Source organism: Piliocolobus tephrosceles, chromosome 6 (genome assembly GCF_002776525.5).
Source record: "Piliocolobus tephrosceles isolate RC106 chromosome 6, ASM277652v3, whole genome shotgun sequence".
Classification (NCBI taxonomy): Eukaryota; Metazoa; Chordata; class Mammalia; order Primates; family Cercopithecidae; genus Piliocolobus; species Piliocolobus tephrosceles.
Window position 1 is genome coordinate 47,374,350 of NC_045439.1, and position 20,475 is coordinate 47,394,824.

General features: G+C 35.7%; 1 protein-coding gene across 1 annotated transcript in view; it reads right to left on the reverse strand.

Moving 5' to 3' along the window:
* LRRC9 (leucine rich repeat containing 9) overlaps positions 1–20,475 on the reverse strand; it is a 141,735-nt gene that overhangs the window by 24,819 nt on the left and 96,441 nt on the right. Inside the window, exons 27-29 of the mRNA XM_026456290.2 lie at positions 18,843–18,979; positions 13,342–13,559; positions 9,368–9,436 (exon numbers count right to left, since the gene is read on the reverse strand). Coding sequence (XP_026312075.1) covers positions 9,368–9,436; positions 13,342–13,559; positions 18,843–18,979 — 424 coding nt within the window. The remainder of the gene's footprint in view (positions 1–9,367; positions 9,437–13,341; positions 13,560–18,842; positions 18,980–20,475) is intronic.

A 20,475-nucleotide genomic window follows, 5' to 3' on the forward strand; every position in this document is an offset into this window, starting at 1 on the left:
TGGAAGGAGAATGACTTTGATGAGTTGAGAGAAGAATGCTTCAGATGATTGATAATAACAAACTTCTCTGAGGTAAAGGAGGATGTTCGAACCCATCACAAATAAGCTAAAAACCTTGAAAAAAGGTTAGATGAATGGCTAACTAGAATACACAGCATAGATAAGTCCTTAAATTACCTGATAGAGCTGAAAACCATGGCACGAGAACTATGTGACACATGCACAAGCTTCAATAGCCAATTTGATCAAATGGAAGAAAGGGTATCAGTAATTGAAGATCAAATGAATGAAATGAAATGAGAAGAGAAGTTTAGAGAAAAAAGAGTGAAAAGAAACGAACAAAGCCTCCAAAAAATTTGGGACTGTGAAAAGACCAAATCTACGTCCAATTGGTGTACCTGAAAGTGACAGGGAGAATGGAACCAAGTTGGAAAACACTCTTCAGGATATTATCCAGGAGAACTTCCCCAACCTAGCGAGGCAGGCCAACATTCAAATTCAGGAAATACAGAGAATGCCACAAACACACTCCTCAAGAAGAGCAACTCCAAGACACATAATTGTTAGATTCACTGAAGTTGAAATGAAGGAAAAAATGTTAAGGGCAGCCAAGAGAAAGGTCAGGTTACACACAAAGGGAAGCCCATCAGATTAAAAGTGGATCTCTTGGCAGAAACTCTACGAGCCAGAAGAGAGTGGGGGCCGATAGTCAACATTCTTAAAGAAAAGAATTTTCAACCCAGAATTTCAAATCCAGCCAAACTAAGCTTTGTAAGTGAAGGAGAAATAAAATCCTTTACAGACAAGCAAATGCTTAGAGATTTTGTCACCACCAGGCCTGCGTTACAAGAGCACCTGAAGGAAGCACTAAACATGGAAAGGAACAACCAGTACCAGCTACTGCAAAAAAAAAAATGCCAAATTGTAAAGACCATCAATGCTAGGAAGAAATGGCATCAACTAACAAGCAAAATAACCAGCTAACATCATAATGAGAAGATCAAATTCACACATAACAATATGAACCTTAAATGTAAATGGGCTAAATGCTCCAATTAAAAGACACAGATGGTCAAATTGGATAAAGAGTCAAGACCCATTGGTGTGCTTTATTCAGGAGACCCATCTCACGGACAGAGACACACATAGGCTCAAAATAAGGGGATGGAGGAAGATCTACCAAGCAAATGGAAAAAAAGAAACAAAAAAGCAGAGGTTGCAATCCTAGTCTCTGATAAAACAGACTTTAAACCAACAAAGAACAGAAGAGACAAAGAAGGTTATTATATAATGGTAAAGGGATCAATTCAACAAGAAGAGCTAACTGTCCTAAATATATATGCACCCAATACTGGAGCACCCAGATTCATGAAGCAAGTCCTTAGAGACCTACAAAGAGACTTATACTCTCACACAATAATAATGGGAGACTTTAACACCCCATTGTGAACATTAGACAGATCAACGAGACAGAAAGTTAACAAGGATATCCAGGAATTGAACTCAGCTCTGCACCAAGCAGATCTAATAAACATGGAACTTTCCACCCCAAATCAACAGAATATACATTCTTCTCAGCACCACATCACACTTATTCCAAAATTGACCACATCATTGGAAGTAAAGCACTCCTCAGCAAATGTAAAAGAACAGAAATTATAACAAACTGTCTCTCAGACGACAGAGCAATCAAACTAGAACTCAGGATTAAGAAACTCACTCAAAACAGCTCTCAACTAGATGGAAACTGAACAACCTGCTCCTGAATGACTACTGGGTACATAACAAAAGGGAGGCAGAAATAAAGATGTTCTTTGAAACCAATGAGAACAAAGACACAACATACCAGAATCTTTGAGACACATTTAAAGCAGTGTGTAGAGGGAAATTTATAGCATTAAATGTCCACAAGAGAAAGCAGGAAAGATCTAAAATAGACACCCTAACATCACAATTAAAAGAACTAGAGAAGCAAGAGCAAACACATTCAAAAGCTAGCAGAAGGCAAGAAATAACTAAGATCACAGCAGAACTGAAGGAGATAGAGACACAAAAAACTCTGCAGAAAATCAGTGAATCCAGGAGCTGGTTTTTTCAGAAGATCAACAAAATTGATAGACTGCTAGCAAGACTAATAAAGAAGAAAAGACAGAAGAATCAAATAGATGCAATAAAAAATGATGAAAGGGATATCACCACCAATCCCACAGAAATACAAACTACCATTAGAGAATACTATAAACACCTCTATGCAAATAAAATAGAAAATCTAGAAGAAATGGATAAATTCCTGGACACATACACCCTCCCAAGACTAAATCAGGAAGAAGTTGTATCCCGGAATAGACCACTAACAGGTTCTGAAATTAAGGCAATAATTAATAGCTTAACAACCAATAAAAGTCCAGGACTAGACGGATTCACAGGAAAATTCTGGTAAGAATGGAACAAAGCTGGAAGCATTCCCTTTGAAAACTGGCACAAGACACGGATGCCCTCTCTCACCACTCATGTTGCCCTCATTCAACATAGTGTTGCCCTCATTCAACATAGTGTTGGAAGTGCTGACCAGGGCAATCAGGCAGAAGAAAGGAAGGGTATTTAGTTAGGAAAAGAGGAAGTCAAATTGTCCCTGTTTGCAGATGACATGATTGTATATTTAGAAAACCCCTTCATCTCAGCCGAAAATCTCCTTAAGCTGATAAGCAACTTCAGCAAAGTCTCAGGATACAAAATCAATATGTAAAATTCACAAGCATTCCTATACACCAATAACAGACAAACAGAGAGCCAAATCATGAGTGAACTCCCCTTCAAAATTGCTTCCAAGAGAATAAAATACCTAGGAATCCAACTTACAAGGGATGTGAAGGACCTCTTCAAGGAGAACTACAAACCACTACTCAACGAAATAAAAGAGGACACAAACAAATGGAAGAACACTCCATGCTCATGGATAGGAAGAATCAGTATTGTGAAAATGGCCATACTGCCCAAGGTAATTTATAGATTCAATGCCATCCCCATCAAGCTACCAATGACTTTCTTCACAGAATTGGAAAAAACTACTTTCAAGTTCATATAGAACCAAAAAAGAACCCACATTGTGAAGACAATCCTAAGCAAAAAGAACAAAGCTGGAGTCATCATGCTACCTGACTTCAAACTATACTACAAGGCTACAGTAACCAAAACAGTATGGTACTGGTACCAAAACACACATATAGACCAATGGAACAGAATAGAGCCCCCAGAAATATTACCACACATCTACAGCCATCTGATCTTTGACAAACATGACAAAAACAAGAAATGGGGAAAGTATTCCCTATTTAATAAATGGTGCTGGGAAAACTGGCTAGCCATAAGGAGAAAGCTGAATCTGGATCCCTTCCTTACATCTTATAAAAAATTAATTCAAGATGGATTAAAGACTTAAATGTTAGGCCTAAAACCATAAAAACCCTAGAAGAAACCCTAGGTAATACCATTCAGGCCATAGGCATGGACAAGGACTTCATGACTAAAACAACAAAAGCAATGGCAACAAAAGCCAAAATTGACAAATGGGATCTAATTAAACTAAACAGCTTCTGCACAGAAAAAAAACTACCATCAGAGTGAACAGGCAACCTACAGAATGGGAGAAAATTTTTACAATCTACCCATCTGAGAAAGCGCTAATATACAGAATCTACAAAGAACTTAAGCAAATTTACAAGAAAAAATTAAACAACCCCATGAAAAAGTGGGCAAAGGATATAAACAGACACTTCTCAAAAGAAGACATTTATGCAGCCAACAGACACATGAAAAAATGCTCATCATCACTGGCCATCAGAGAAACACATATCAAAACCACAATGAGATACCATCTCACACCAGTTAGAATGGTGATCATTAAAAAGTTAGGAAACAACAGATGCTGGAGAGGATGTGGAGAAATAGGAATGCTTTTACACTGTTGGTGGGACTGTAAACTAGTTCAACCATTGTGGAAGATAGTGCGGCGATTCCTCAAGGATCTAGAACTAGAAATACCATTTGACTCAGCTATCCCATTACTGGGGATATACCCAAAGGATTATAAATCACACTGCTATGAAGACACATGCCCACGTATGTTTATTGCAGCACTATTCACAATAGCAAAGACTTGGAACCAACCCAAATGTCCATCAATGATAGACTGGATTAAGAAAATGTGGCACATATACACCATGGAATACTATGCAGCCGTAAAAAAGGATGAGTTCATGTCCTTTGTAGGGACATGGATGAAGCTGGAAACCATCATTCTGAGCAAAGTATGGCAAGGACAGAAAACCAAACATCGCATGTTCTCATTCATAGGTGGGAATTGAACAAAGAGAATATTCGGACACAGGATGGGGAACATCACACAAAGTATTGCAAGGACAGAAAACCAAACACCGCATGTTCTCATTCATAGGTGGGAATTGAACAATGAGAACATTCGGACACAGGATGGGGAACATCACACACCAGGGCCCGTCGTGGGGTGTGGGGAGGGAGGAGGGATAGCATTAGGAGATATACCTAATGTAAATGACGAGTTAACGGGTGCAGCACATCAACATGGCACATGTATATATCTGTAACAAACTTGCACGTTGTGCACATGTACCCTAGAACTTAAAGTATATATATATATATATAAAAATAATAAAGTACATGATGCCACAGAAGGCAAAAAAATAAAGAGGCAACGAGTTAACTTTATAGCAGAAAAATCTGGCAAACACCACTTCATTCAAGTGATCACAGTGAATAGGACAAATTAAAATTGTGTGGCAGATACATGGAGAATGCAACATCCACCTTTGCAATATCCCTCCCCAAAATGCACAACCTGAGTCTAATCATAAGATGTCACCAGATGAACCCAACTTGAAGGACATTCTACAAATTAGTCCATAATCTTCAAAAGTGTCAAAGTCATCAAAGTGAAGGAATCATTATGTCTCTTTGGCTTCTCTTGTCTGGAAGATTCCTCAGTCTGGAGGAGGAATCTTATAGACTGGAAGAGCTAAAGGTACATGACTACTAATGTCTCTTAGCAATGCATGATTCTGGCTGAATACTTTTGCTATAACAGACATTATGAGAACAATAGGTGAACCCTGAGTTAAGGCTGAGGATTAAGTGTTGCTATGGACTGAATGCTGATGTGCCCCCAAAATTCATATATTAAAGCCCTAACCCCTAATGTAATGGTATTATTAGGAGTTGGGGTCTTGGGAGGTGATTAGGTTTAGATGAGGTCATCAGGATGGGGTCCTTATGATGGGACCAGTACCCTTACAGAAAAGTATAGTAGAGACCAGGAGTTTTTGTGCTCTCTTCACACCCTACCCTTCCCACCAGAGCCATGTGAGGATATAGCAAGACAACTATCTGCAAGCCAGGAAGATGGTCCTCACCAGGAACTGGATCAGTTGGCCCTTTGATCTTGTACTTTCAGCCTCCAGAACTGTGAGAAATAAATATCTGTTGTTAAAAAAAAGACAATACTACCCAGAGCAATTTACATATTCAATGCAATCCCTATCAATACACCTAAAACATTCTTCACAGAAATAAAAAAAATCCTAAAATATTCCCAAATAGCCAAAGCAATCCTGAGCAAAAAGAACAAAACTGGAGGCATCACACAATGTGACTTCAAATTTTATTACAAAGCTATAGTAACCAAAAAACCATGGAGCTGGCATTAAAAAAAGACACATAGACCAACGTGACAGAATAGATAACCCAGATATAAATCCATGCATTTACAGTCAACTCATCTTCGACAAAAACACCAAGAACTTACAGTGAGAAAATGACAGTCTTGTTAATAAACAGTTCTGGGAAAAGTGGATAACTCTGTATAGGAGAATGAAAATTGACTTCTGTCTCTCACCATATACAAAAATCAAATCCAAATGGATTGAAGATTTGAATCTAAGACCTTAAACTATGAAACTACTAGAGGAAAGCATTGCTGAAATCCTCCAAGACATTTATTTGGGCAAATACTGTGTAAGACATCAAAAGCACAGGCAACCAAAGCAAAAATGGATAAATGGGATTACATCAAACTGAAAAGCTTCTGTACAGCAAAGTAAATAATCAACGAAGTAAAGCTACAGCCCACAGAATGGGAGAAAATATTTGCAGTCAATCCATCTGACAAGGGATTAATAACCAGAACACATAAGAGCGCAAACAACTTAACAGCCAAAAATAAATAAATAATTAAATTTTAAAACTGGCAAAAGATCTGAACAGACATTTCTCAAAAGAAGACATACAAATGGCCAACAGGTTTACAAAAAAAAAAAAAAAAAAAAAAAAATGCTCAAAGTCACTAATAATCAGAGAAATGCAAACCAAACCACAATGTGGTATCATTTTACCCCAGTTAAAATGGCTGACATCAAAACTTCAGGCAATAACAGATGCTGGTAAGGATGTGGAGAAAGGGGAACCTGTGTACATTGTTGGTGGGAATGTAAATTACCATTATGGTAAATAGTATGGAGGTTCCTTAAAACACTCACAATAGAAAAGGGTATGTATCTAAAAGAAAGGAAATCAATACATCAAAGAGATACCTGTATTCCTATGTTTATTGCAGCATTATTCATAATAGCCAAAATATGGAATCAACCTTAGTGCCCATCAGCAGATGAATGGATAAAGAAAATATGGTATATCTACACAATGGAACATTATTTAGCCATAAAAAGAATGAAATCCTGTTATTTGCAGCAATATGGATGGAATTGGAAACCATTATGTTAAGTAAAATAAGCCAGGCACAGAAAAACAAGTATCATATGCCTTCACTTATATGTGGGAGCTAAAAAAGTAGATCTAAAGAAGACAAAGACAAGATTGATGGTTACCAGAGTCTGGGAAGGGGAGCAGGGATGAGAGATGGGAATGAAAGGAATAATAAAGAATATAAATATATTTATTTACACTAAACTGGACATTAAAAAATGTAAATATGGTAAATTGTATATGTATATTTTACATCAATACAAATTTTTAAAAATAAATGAAAAGCAATTCATGAAAGTACTATGAGAGCAATACATTAAAATTTTACAGGCCAGGCACAGTGGCTCACGCCTGTAATCCCAACACTTTGGGAGGCAGAAGCAGGCAGATCATGAGGTCAGGAGATTAAAGCCATCCTGGCCAACATGGTGAAACTCTGTCTCTACTAAAAATACAAAAAATTAGCCAGGCATGAAGGCACGCGTCTGTAATCTCAGCTACTTGAGAGACTGAGGAAGGAGAATTGCTTGAACCCGGGAGGCAGAGGCTGCAGTGAGCCGAGATCATGCCACTGCACTCCATCTTGGGTGACAGAGAGACACTCTGTCTCAAAAAAAAAAAAAAAAGTTTACATAAAAAGGGCAATTTTCTAGATAATATAACTTCTCAGAATAACTGTTTTAAGAAATACAAACATGACTAGCTTTATAGCCATTAAATAATTTAAGTAGTTTAAAATATAACCTCAAAAAATATTAAGCCCAGAGAGTTCTAGAGATAAGGTTTAATTATCCTTCCAGAAGTATATGAGACATTGCATATAAAAACTCCACAGACTGGAGAAAGAGGGAATGCTCCCAAATTATTTTATGAAGCAAGTAAAACTTTGAGAGAGTTGAAAAGAATACTAAAAGAAGATAAAATTATAGGATAATTTTACTTATTTCCATGGATACAGATATGCTACATAAAATATTAGCAAATTGAATCCAATAAAATATAAAACATGACCAAGAAGTATTCATCCCAGGAATTTCAAGATGGTTTAACACTAGTCTATTATTGTAATTTACCATATTAACAGATTAAAGAGAAAAACTATATTACCAATTACTGAAAAAGCAATGCCCATTCAAGACAAAACCAATAGGAAACTGGAACTAGAATTTCTTAAGCTGTTAAAGGTTATCTTCCCATAACCTACTGCAAACATCATATTAAGTAGTGACAACTTTAAAGCATTCTTTTGAAGTTAGTAACTTACTATAAGTACTTCTAATGGTACTTCTAATTCAGCACTGTACTAGAGGTCCTAGATAGCGTGCTAAGAGAAGCAAAGGAAATTAAAAATGTGAGAACTGGAAAGAAATGATAGTCATATTTGCAGATAATAGTCTATAGAGAAAATCCAAAAAACATTACAAACCATTAGAATTAAAAAGAGGGTTCAGCAAGGGTCCTAGATAAAAAGCAATATACAAAAATCAGAATGTATACACTCCAGCAACAAACAATTAGGAAAATTTTAAAAAGACACTATTTTAAAAAGCAATTAAAACAACAATAAATCTAACCAAAGTTGATTAAAATCTTTATGGAGAAAATTACAAATATTTATTCAAAGAGATGAAATAAATGGAGTGATATTTATGTTAATGAACGTGAAGGCTGAATACTATAAATATTAGGGGATACTGCTTATTGCTATTTTCTTCTTGGTGGAAGTAGCTCTATGATGTGGCCCTCCTGGGTTTTCTCAAACCCTTCACTTCCTCTCTACTAGGGGAAGTTGAGTGATTTAACTCCCTTCTTGGGAAAAGAGTGTTCTGGAAGAATGTGTTCTGCTCTCCAAGAGTAGCTCTCCTCTTATGCGGAAAAAGCTCGGTGTAGTATTTTCTATATCTGGGTGATCATGACTGACTATTTCTGAAATCTGATAACGTGCCCCTTTGATTTCTCACTAAGCTAAGCTGGTATTTTTGCGTCTCCATTGTCATATTACTCAATCTGTTTAGAAATTAGGTGAACAAGGGTGCTACTTATTAGGTCCCCTCAAAGATTCCAACAGGAAAGGTTGCAACTTTCTCCCCAAATTAATTTATAAATTGAATGCCATTCCAATTAAAATATCAACAAGATTCTCATGTAACTTGATGGGTTGGTTCCTAAAATTTATAGAAAAGTGTAAAGGGCCAAGAATAGCCAAGGCAGTGAAGAAAGAGAAAGAAATAATGAGAAAGAGAAGGAGGTAAAAGAGGAAGAATTAGAGGTGCTTATTCTACCAGACATCAAGGCTTACTACAAAACGTTAATTAATTAACACTATATAATATTGGCATAGGGTTAGAAAAATAGGCCAAAGAATACAATGTGGAAACCTGAAACAGACCTTATTTATACATGACAGTGACAGTTTGCACTGTAATCAGTTGGAAGAAGTCAATACATTTGGGCTGGGATAACTGGCTATGCCTACAGAAACATAAAATTAAATCCCTTTCTAATACCATATAAAAATAAATTTTATAAAACTACCAGTAAATTAACTAATAAATTAGAATGGTAACATACTCACTGGATTGCCGTACACTGTAAGCTCCCTGAGAGTAGAGATAACATCAAGTTTTTCCAGTTCTGTGATATCCTATTCAAAAGTTAATCAGTTAAGTTATTATTTGGTTAGACTCAACATCTTCAAATGTAGACTCATTTGAAGTAATTATATGTAAGTGTTAGATTGCAGCTAGCTCATGATTGAATTCTCTGAAGTGAGCTTGAGTGACAGTGACAGTCTTCTGTATTCTTGAATAAAGGCAGATCTGTGTACTGTAGATTTCAAATACATGACTGGCAAAGGTAACAGTCTAACATGGAAAATTGGATATATAGCAGCACTTGTAAGAAAAGACCAAATTTTTTCTCAGAATTATGATTTATTCTAGGACTCAGATTATATTTGGTTAATTCCTCCAGCACATTGACCAAGAAGTATGGAAAAGGTGAATCAAATCTAAAAGTTTTAAAGGTACATAACTAAACACAACCTTAACAATAAAGGAATGTGTGATATTGAGTGGATTGCATCTTGATATACTTGCTGGGAATATATATAGCTGAAAAATTATCTCTCATGTTAAATAATTTGCCTTCTCTATTGCATAGCATTATTTATTAGCTTCCATTTAACATTGGTGAAAGTTTGCAAATATATTTTAGTTTTTGCAAAATTGTTTCTAAAATGCTATTTCTGACAAACTTTAGCCAACAAGCTCAGCCTAAAGTTGTTGCTAGTTCGTGTAACACAACAAAGTTATTGACATGCCTGTATTCCTTTGTGGAATTGTAAGTGGACATATAGCAAATTCTTCTAGTATGTGTAAAAATATTTAGACGTATTTTAGATCATTTGGAAGTGAATTTGATTTTTTAAATGACCGATCTTTACTATTTTGATTTTGGAAGTATCATAAAGGAGGGCTTTGAAAAATCTGTAAATCTATAGAGATATTGTGCATTTTTACCCACAGGCAGTTTCTATCTGTGGAACCAAGGCCTGATCGGTAATCACGAACATGCGAAAAGTCTTACATTATTTTCTCAAATTAAACCAAACATAACAGTAGTCACTAGTGAAATATTCCTAATCAAAATTTCTGTTTTCACAGAAAATGTTAATATGGGAAATAGACTATTAAATTTGTAGAAGATAATGATGGCATAAACTTTTAACGAGACATCAGGGAAACTAATATGTCCATAATTGGGGGGAGAGGGCTGATGGCTTCCCATTTTTAATATGCAGCATTATTTTTTACAGTAGTGTGCTGCTACTGGCTCACAAAAAGTCAACTGATAAATTTTTAGGAATTTTGTGAGATGGTGTGTTAGCCTGAAATTGGCTATGACAGAAGAAATTATACCATAGAAATTGGCAGACGTTACTAAATTAGGGATTTTTTTCCTCTTGGAGAGCCAGTTGTTAAGCATTAACCAGGATACCAATGGTAGTTACAATGTCAGCGTAAGTACTTAAGGCAATCATAATAATAATTGTGCCTGGATTGGGGCCTTCACTGAGGACAGGAAATAGCAATAGACTATTCTTGGGGTTCTTTTCAGCTTCAGGTGATTAATAATATGTTTAAAAGTAGATAGAGTAGCTGGATGCCAGGTAGGGGAATCATTTAGACACAGGGATCAAACAGGACTATAAAGGTGAATTAAATAATGAATCTTTCAATTGTGTTTCTGTGATTCTTTCTTTAGAAGCAAGCTATAGACAACAATTTGCTAAATCTGTATTACTGGACATGATGGCTAAGTAAAAAGCATCACACCAGAATCAAGGGTATGTATTATATTTTATCAAGGATATAGCTTCTGAAGGATGTTAAAGTAGGTCAATGAGGGGCTGCATATACCTTCACTTGAAATATTGTTCCTTTGTTAATTTTTCTAGGCTTTCTCCCTTCTATCAATTTTTATCAACCCAAAATTATCTGATTGTCCCTTTGTTGAAATTAATGCTGGTATCAGTCTGTCCATGTTGGTATGAATCTAGAGACAGAATCTCTCTCAAAAATAAAATTTGAAAGGAGAGTTCAGAAGTTTGAAGAAAATATGTTTTCAGTAGAATTCAACAGAATTTCCAACATAACCTTTCTATTCCTCTGAGTTCATTTTTTCCCCATCTAAATGTATGGTCACATTAAGGTACTATAATATTAATGGTTAGAATAAGCTTAATGGCAAAATGATCTATCTAAATTCAATGGAAAATACCATTTCAAGGATAAAAATAAACAAGGGATGGTCATTAAATAATAATGCTTACTTCTTCATTCAATGATATGTAGAATCTCTCATGATATGTAAGTTGTCATTTAGCTATATTAGATTTTGATAATAAATAAGCTTGACTAAGTATAGTTGTTATACCAGCTGATCTCTATCGATTCATTTGCTTAAGAGGGATAGAGGAGTAGAGAGCAGGGACACTCTTGTGGAAAAGCAGGTTACCAGGTCTAATCTGGTAACTGGACATCCTGTCAAATAAAGCAATGATACTTGCTAGGAAGAAGGTCCTCATTTATGATATTCTCTTAGCGGTCTTCATTTATAATATTCTCTTAGCAGATCTTCTTGGTTAAGGACTGCCTATAATAAATAAACCTAGAATCTATAGAATTATAAGGCATGGATCCCTGTAAAATGTCACATAATTTCAAGTTTAAAATGGGGATGGTTCGTAAATGAAACACTCCCCTACTGTATAAGATCACCTCATGGACTCTCACTTGAAGACCTCACATTTTATTCTAAGCTCGGGGTGTGTGTGATGTGCGAAGGAAGGGCCTGAGAAGGCACTAGGCATGTCCTGGGCCCTGAGTGTCCTCGAAATTATTTATAAAGCTCGATACCAGGTAAGATCTCTGATGAGTGTCAAGTCTGATTTGACAGTCTTTTTTGTTAGCTCAGTTGCTATCACTGGAAAGATCTCCATAGAAGGGCAATTTTCCTAATTTAGATTTCTTCTTGATAAATCTTAGGAAGAATCATCCCCAGTTTTGGCTGGCTTTTCTCAGATGAATGTTTGAATCTGTATAAATTAGTTGTATACTATTTTTATCTGTATGTACATTCCCTAATTGCTTTGTAGGAAGGGGCATGGCTCATGATTTCCTTTTAACCTTGTCCAGGGCTTTTAAAAAATCAACCCCAGAAAAGGCTTCCTCAACTCTATATCAAGTAGAGCCACAAACGTTTATGGAGGATCTATTATGTACTGGGTACTATGCTGTATAATGATACAAATGTGGACAAGATAGACTTGCTCTCTGCCCTTGGCGGGTAGTCCAGAGTTCAGTCTGTCTTTGAGGCTATCTTAGAGGTACTGGCAGAAGTAGAAAAGCTGGTAAAAGGAGAGCTAACAGACCACCACAGAAATGCTGAGAGAAATGTGAGGGCTATATAAGGTTATGTCTTCAACTTTTATCTGTATGCTATCTCAGGAGAGAGTCTGAGCGGTTCAGTTGGGGCGGTGACCTAAAAGTAACAGGTTAAATTCTCAGCAGGTAAAACTAAGCCAGGGTCCTATCTAAGGAAGCCTTGAGTGGGGAGAGATACAACATTAAAGCCAAGTCAAAGTCCGTTATCAGGAGTTGATTCAAATGCCGGGTAGAACAAGTACATATGATAAGTTTAAGGGGCCAAAGGAAGTCCAGAATCAAGATTCAGAAACAACTTGGACCAAGAGCAGTCAAGGAACAAATGAGAGCTCTCAGAGAGGACTGATGAGAAGAGCCTTAGAACATGTAGAAGTAACCTTTGTTAATGAGCTTGTGCATGTGGCTTTGTCCAGTTCTTAAGTCTAGAAGTAGGATGAATATTTCTGCATCACAGACTATTTCTATGCCTTGAAATATAGATGGTATATAAATGATAAATAACATATTAACAACGTTTTCATTGATATGCTTGGAAGCTTTATGTTCAGAACTCAGAGAAACTAAAGCTTGTAAATCCCATAATAAAAAATAATAATGTTACCTGGATTTTATTATATCCTAGGAAGAGTTTCTCTAGTTTTACCAAAGATTGTAATTTGCCCAGTTCTCGTAGTCTGTTTTCCTCCAAGTGAAGTGCCAATAAAGAACTTGGTTTGGCAAAAGCACTGTCATTAAATGATCGGATGCGGTTATGATCCACTACCAATTCCTGAAGGACTGCTAAGTTGTCAAGCCCTTCAACTTGGCTGATTTCATTACCTAAAAAGAAAGAAGTCATGATATATCAAGTGAGCCCAAACTTTCTGAATTAAAGGATATCTACTTATATATAAATATCTTTTAATCAGATAATTTTTCAAAAGAAGTAAAGGATTCAAGAAACTTATTTCCAAACAGAAATTGAAATGTAATTTATAGGAAGGTAGCATCAACATAAAATAATATTTGCTAAAATTTCTCATTTGTGAATTTGAAAGATCAGGACGTGATGTACACAATGTACTGAAATGATCTAATATGTCTGTTCAGTAATTGTTAAAATAGTTGGTATTGACAAAAGTAGATACAGAAAAGTGCTGTAAAACATATGCTTCCTGAGTATATTATTACTCTAATAGACATTACAATAATATATTTAATTATTTCTTAAAATAGACTGATTTGTTGTATTATGTTAGAAGAACACCATTATGCTGTTCTTTCTCATATTTTTGCACTGCAACCATATTAAACACATCAAAGTTCATTTAATTCTTCAAAACTCTAAACCCTTATTTATAACCTATGATTTCTCTCTATTGTAGCTATCAGTAGCTATATAAATATTAATGATAACTTATATGAAGACTCTTCACTTTACAAAATGTTTTTATATGTACAGTATTTTCTATCAGAGTCTCAAAATACTACAGGGAAAATATTTTATCTCTTTTTTCTAATCAGAAAATTGAGGGTCAGAGAAATTAAGTGGCTTTCTCAAAGACATAAAAATGGCATATCAGGCCTAACTTAGACCTTTTACATTTTAAGCTCAATTATCTTTCTAGTATGCTATACTACATTTCATTCAATCTCCTTGATTATTATGTGCTGATTTGTGTCCCCCTGAAATTCATATGTGAAAATCCTAACCTCCAGTACCTCAAAATGTGACTGTATTTGGAGACAGGGTCTTTAAAAGGTAATTAAGATTAAAATGCGGTCATTGGGATGAGCGTTAATTTAATATGACTAGTGTCCTCATAATAACTGGCGTAAAGACAGACACATAGACCAATGAAACAGAATTGAGAACCCAGAAATAAATCCACACATTTACGGTCAACTCTTTTTTAACAAAGGTGCTAAGAACATACATTGGGGAAAAGACAGTCTCTTCAATAAATGGAGTGGGAAAAACTGGATATCCCTATGCAGAAGACATGAAAATTGACCCTTATCTCTTATCATATACAAAAATCAAATCAAAATGGACTTGGCAAAGATTTCTTGTGTAATATGTCAAAAGCACAGGCAGCCAAAGCAAAAATGGACAAATGGGACTGCATCAAGCTAAAAAGCTCCTGAACAGCAAAGGAAACCATCAACAAAGTGAAGAGATAGCTCACAGAATGGGAGAAAGTATTTATAAACTACCCATCTGACAAGGGATTAATAACCAGAATATATAAGGAGCCCAAACAACTCAACAGGAAAAAGGTCTGCATAGACATTTCTCAAAAGAAGAAATACAAATGGTCAATGGGTATATGGAAAAATGCTCAGCATTACTAATCATAAGGGAAATACAAATGAGATATCATCTCACCCCATTTAAAATGGCTTTTATCAAAAAGACAGGCAATAATAAATGCTGACAGGGATACAGAGAAAGGGGTAGAGTGTCTTCAAAGCTCTTTTCAGCCTTTCACTCATCTTTCTGTGTGGTTACTTCCTAAGTAAGCACATACATTTATGACTTCACCTTTCACTTCCATTGTGATCATTCTAAACTAATGTATCTCTAGTCCTGACTTGTGGTCCAGTACTATTGCTAGAAAAACTTTCTCTTTTTTTTGAGAGGGAGTCTCGCTCTGTCGCCCAGGCTGGAGGGCAGTGGCGGGATCTTGGCTCACTGCAAGCTCTGCCTCCTGGGTTCACGCCATTCTTCTGCCTCAGCCTCCCGAGTAGCTGGGACTACAGGCGCCCGCCACCTCGCCCGCCAATTTTTTTGTATTTTTAGTAGAGACGGGGTTTCACCGTGTTAGCCAGGATGGTCTCGATCTCCTGACCTTGTGATCCATCCGCCTCGGCCTCCCAAAGTGCTGGGATTACAGGCGTGAGCCACTGCGCCCGGCCAACTTTCTCTTTTTAATGGATCAAAATTGTTACAACACAAACTGATCTTTCTCTACTCTCAAATAAGCAACATTTCCCAATGACTTTAGCTTTAGTACCTCCTTTTGCCCAATCTCCCAATGAAATTATAAAAACATCTGGGACAGTTTTTCTCCTTATTTTACATCTAGCCACTAAGTCTTAATATTTCTTCCTTTTAAACTGCCTTTTGGACTCACCTCTTACCACTCCCACTGCCAGCACTCTAGTCTATGCCCTTATTATGTCATTCAAGCTGGATAGAAACTGTATGTGCTTTGGAGGTAGATAGATCTAGGTTTGACTTTGTACCATAACACACACTGGTGCAAACTTGGCAAATTATTAAACCACACTGAATGTCACTTTTTTCCTTTGTAAAATACATGTAACAATCCTTACCATGTAGAGTTGCTGTGAAGATTAAATATGACAATGTATGTAGACAAACACCTTACCCATTGACTCCACAAATGGCAGCTGTTATTGTCAGAGTAAACTGCCTTACTTCCTGCATAAGGCTGCCCTACTCTAATTTGCCATGCTAGCCATGGCATCAGAACACACTCCTCCCTTACATTATTCAATCGAAATAGACCTTCCAGGGTTAGGTTGTCTGCTTTTTTGTATGTCAATGTATCTTTTAAAAGATCTGGGCAGGGAGTGATGGCTCATGCCTGTAATCCCACCATTTTGGGAGGCTGAGGTGAAAGGATCTCTTAAGGCCAGGAGTTTGAGACCAGCCTGAGAAACGAATTGAGACCCCATATCTACAAAAAAAAGAGAGAAAAATAAAAAAATTAGCCAGGCATGGTGGCACAAGCCTATAGTCCCAGCTACACAGGAGGCTGAGGTGGGAGGATCACTTGGGCTCTGGAGGTTGAAGCTGCAGTGAGCTATGATCGTGCCAGTGCACTCCAGCCTGGGTGATAGAGAGAAACCTGTTCTCAAAAAATAATAAATAATAAATAATAAAATAAAAAATAAAAACAAAAAACAAACCGAAAAAACACACGAAAACAAATACCAATCTGTCATAGCCATAAAAAAGAATGAAATCATGCCCTCTACAGCAGCCTGGATGGAGCTGGAGGCCATTATCCTCAGTGAACTAACTCAGAAACAGAAAATCAAATACTGCATGTTCTTATCTACATGTGGGAGCTAAGCAGTAAGTTCACAGTAAGTACACTCCAACAATAAGTACACTGCAAAAAGGGGGAGAATGGGAGTGTGGGTGAGGGTTGAAAAATTAGCTGTTGGATACTATATTCACTATTCGAGCAATAGGTACACTAGCAGCCCAATTCCCACCAGAACATAATACCATGTTAACAAAAATACACATGTACCCCTTGAATCTAAAATAATTTTTTTTTAAAAAAAAGATCTGTCATTGTGCTTAATTTCTTGGTTTTAAGGCCAAGTCTCCGGGTTCTTGATCCAAATCACAAGTGCTTTTGATAGATGCATTCAAATTTTTAAAAATATGGTCTAGAAAATCCTGTCTTTGAGAAGTTACCATACTCAGATCAACTACCTCAGTGTCTCCCCACATGTCCCACTGATGGATATACCTGCCTTTCTCCTATGCCATTAAAAATTATTGTTAGACTAATGTCCCAAGCCCTGTGTTTTTCTCATGCTATTTTTCTTAAAGTTTCAAGCTCCTACCTATTATTGACTACATCCTGTACACATTTCTCTGCTTGACTTTCCCTACTTTGGTCCTGCTCTATATTTTCAACCTCAATTTTTCACTATTATACAAAATTTAAAAATAACTAATTGTTGGTGGGAATGTAAATTAGTTCAAACATTGTGGAAGACAGTGTCGCAATTCCTCAAGGATCTAGAACCAGAAATAGCGTTTGACCCAGCAACTCCATTACTGGGTATATCCCCAAACAATTATAAACCATTCTAATATAAAGACATATGCACACATATGTTTATTGCAGCACTATTCACAATAGCAAAGACTTGAAACTAACCCAAATGCCCATCCGTGTTAGACTGGATAAAGAAAATGTGTCATATATACACCATGGAATACTATGCAGCCATAAAAAAGGATGAGTTCATGTCCTTTGCAGGGACATGGATGAAGCTGGAAACCATCATTCTCAGCAAACTAGCACAGGAACAGAAAACCAAACACTGCATGTTCTCACTCATAAGTGGGAGAGAACAGTGAGAACACAAGGACACAGGGAGAGGAACATCACACACTGGGGCCTGTCAGGGAGTGGGGGGGCAAGGGAAGGGAAAGCATTAGGAGAAATACCTAATGTAGATGACAGGTTGATGGGTCCAGCAAACCACCATGGCATGTGTATATCTATGTAACAAACCTGCACATTCTGCACATGTATCACAGAAGTTGAAGTATAATTTAAAAATTACTGTAATGAGGCTTAGTTAAATAAAAACTAAATAACATGATCTCATATATTGAAATGAGGATTATTATCAAATTGATCATGTTTAGAGGATTTATAACTCTCTTAGAAAAGTGCATATTCTTTGTTCTCATCAGGTTGTTTCCTTTTCAAGTGTTGGCCCACAGACACCACAGTCATGTCCTGTGACTCTTTTCCTCCTCCCCCTGCTTGCAAAGCACTCAGTAATGCTCACCTTCAATCTAGATTCTGTTACTCCTTTAAAGAGCTCTATACATGTCGACGAGCTAATCTTTTAATTTCTCTTTTCTCTGAACTTCTGTTGCACTTAAGTTAGTAATACATAGTCTGAACTTAATTCATCTTTGTCTCAGTACATCTCCACAGATAGATCTTAAACTACTTAGATCAAGGATTTCAATGATACATAATTATAATAACATAGTACCTCCATATCTTTCATAGTACTTACGACAATTCTGAGTTTAATAAATACTTGTGAATTACTCACTAGTTTTTTTATTGTTTTTTAAGTTGAATACTATATACAAGTAAATTATGATGTAATACTGTCTATATTCTCAGAATACTGCATTGACCTTTGAAAATGGTTTCTAAAAATATGTAAGTAACCAGGGAAAATTCATTTGTGATTACTAAAATATATTTGTCAATGAATCTGTTTGAGTAAATACTGATGCTTATATTTGCTTATCAAAACAGAATGATGATAAAATCAGTTTTTAAAAATAAAGGCTTATACAATAACAGTATTTCTACTCACCCTGTAGAAAGAGGAATTTTAAATTTCTTAGTCTGTTAAGTTGTAGCTGGATCAAATTACAAATTCCATTGTAGCCCAAATGAAGAACTTCTAAACTGTGCATTATTGGGGGCAAATTTTCACTGCTCGTTATGTCTCTGAAACACACAGGTAAGTTTGAGGCCATAAACTGAACTTCAAACCATGTATATTATAAAAAGACAGTTCGGTATGTGTTTATTATAAACTGAAGTTAAGAAAATATAAATTTATTAATATATCAGAATTAAGCTATAATACATAGTCTATTTATATTTTATATAATCTTTAAAAAAGAATGGTCTAGAATAAAAAAGTACATAAGGTGTTACAATGAAATCAATAGAAAATGCAATCAGGCAAGAAAAAAAATGCATCCAGATTGGAAAAGAATAAATAAAACTGTCTTTATTTTCAGATGACATGATCCTGTATTTAGAAAATCCTAAAAGATCCACCAAAAAACTACTTGAAGCAATAAAGGAGTTTAGCAAGGTCACAGGATAAAAGACTAATATACAAAAATCAACTGAATTTTCTACCTACTAGCAATAAAATATCTGAAAATGAAATTAAGCAAAAATTCTTTTTCACAAAGTATAAAAAAGAATAAAATACTTCAGCATAAATTTAATAAAAAGTGGAAAATCTGTACACAGAAAACTACAAAACATTACTGAGAGAAATTAACAAAGATCCAAATAAATAGAGAAATATTCCATGTGTATGGATTAGAAGATTCCATATTACTAAAATGGCAATTCTCCCAAATTGATCAACAGATTCATTTAATACAATCTCTATCAAAAGCCCAGAAGACATCCCCCCCATCTTGTCCTAAAATTTGTAAAGAAATGCAAATAATCTAGAATATTCAAAACAATCTTTTAAAAGAACAAAGTTGGAGAGCTTAAATCACTGATTTTAAAATTTTTTATAAAACCACAATAATCAAACCAGTCTAGTACTGGCACAAAAGGACAGACATACAGATCAGTGGAACAGAAATGAGTACAGAAATAAACCCTTACATTTATGCTCAACTAATTTTTAGCAAAGGTGCCAAAACAATTAAATAGAGGAAAGGAGAGTGTTCTAATAAAATGGTGCTCAGACAACTGAATATCCACATACAAAAATAGGTTTAGACCTCACTCCTACCTCACAACATACACAAACATTTAACTCAAAACAGATCATAGGACTAGATGTAAGAGTGAAAACATAAAACTTTTTAAAGAAAACAAGAGAACATCTTTGTGACCTTAGGTTAGGCAAAGAATTACTACGTATAACCCCTAAATTGCAATCTGTAAGAGAAAAGTTGATAAATTAGACTTGATCAAAATTAAAATTCCTTCAAAGACATCATTTAAGAAAATGAAAAGAGAAGCCACAGATTGAGAGACAATGTCTGTAAATCATTTATTTAATAAAGGGCTTACACCCAGCATAAAGACACTTAATAATGAAAAGCCAAGCAACCTAATTACACAATTAGATTTTTTAGGTTTTAGATTTGAATAGAGATTTTACCAAAGAAGATATATGAATGATTAATAAGCATATGAAAAACTGCTCAACACTATTTGTCATTAGGAAAATACAAATTAAA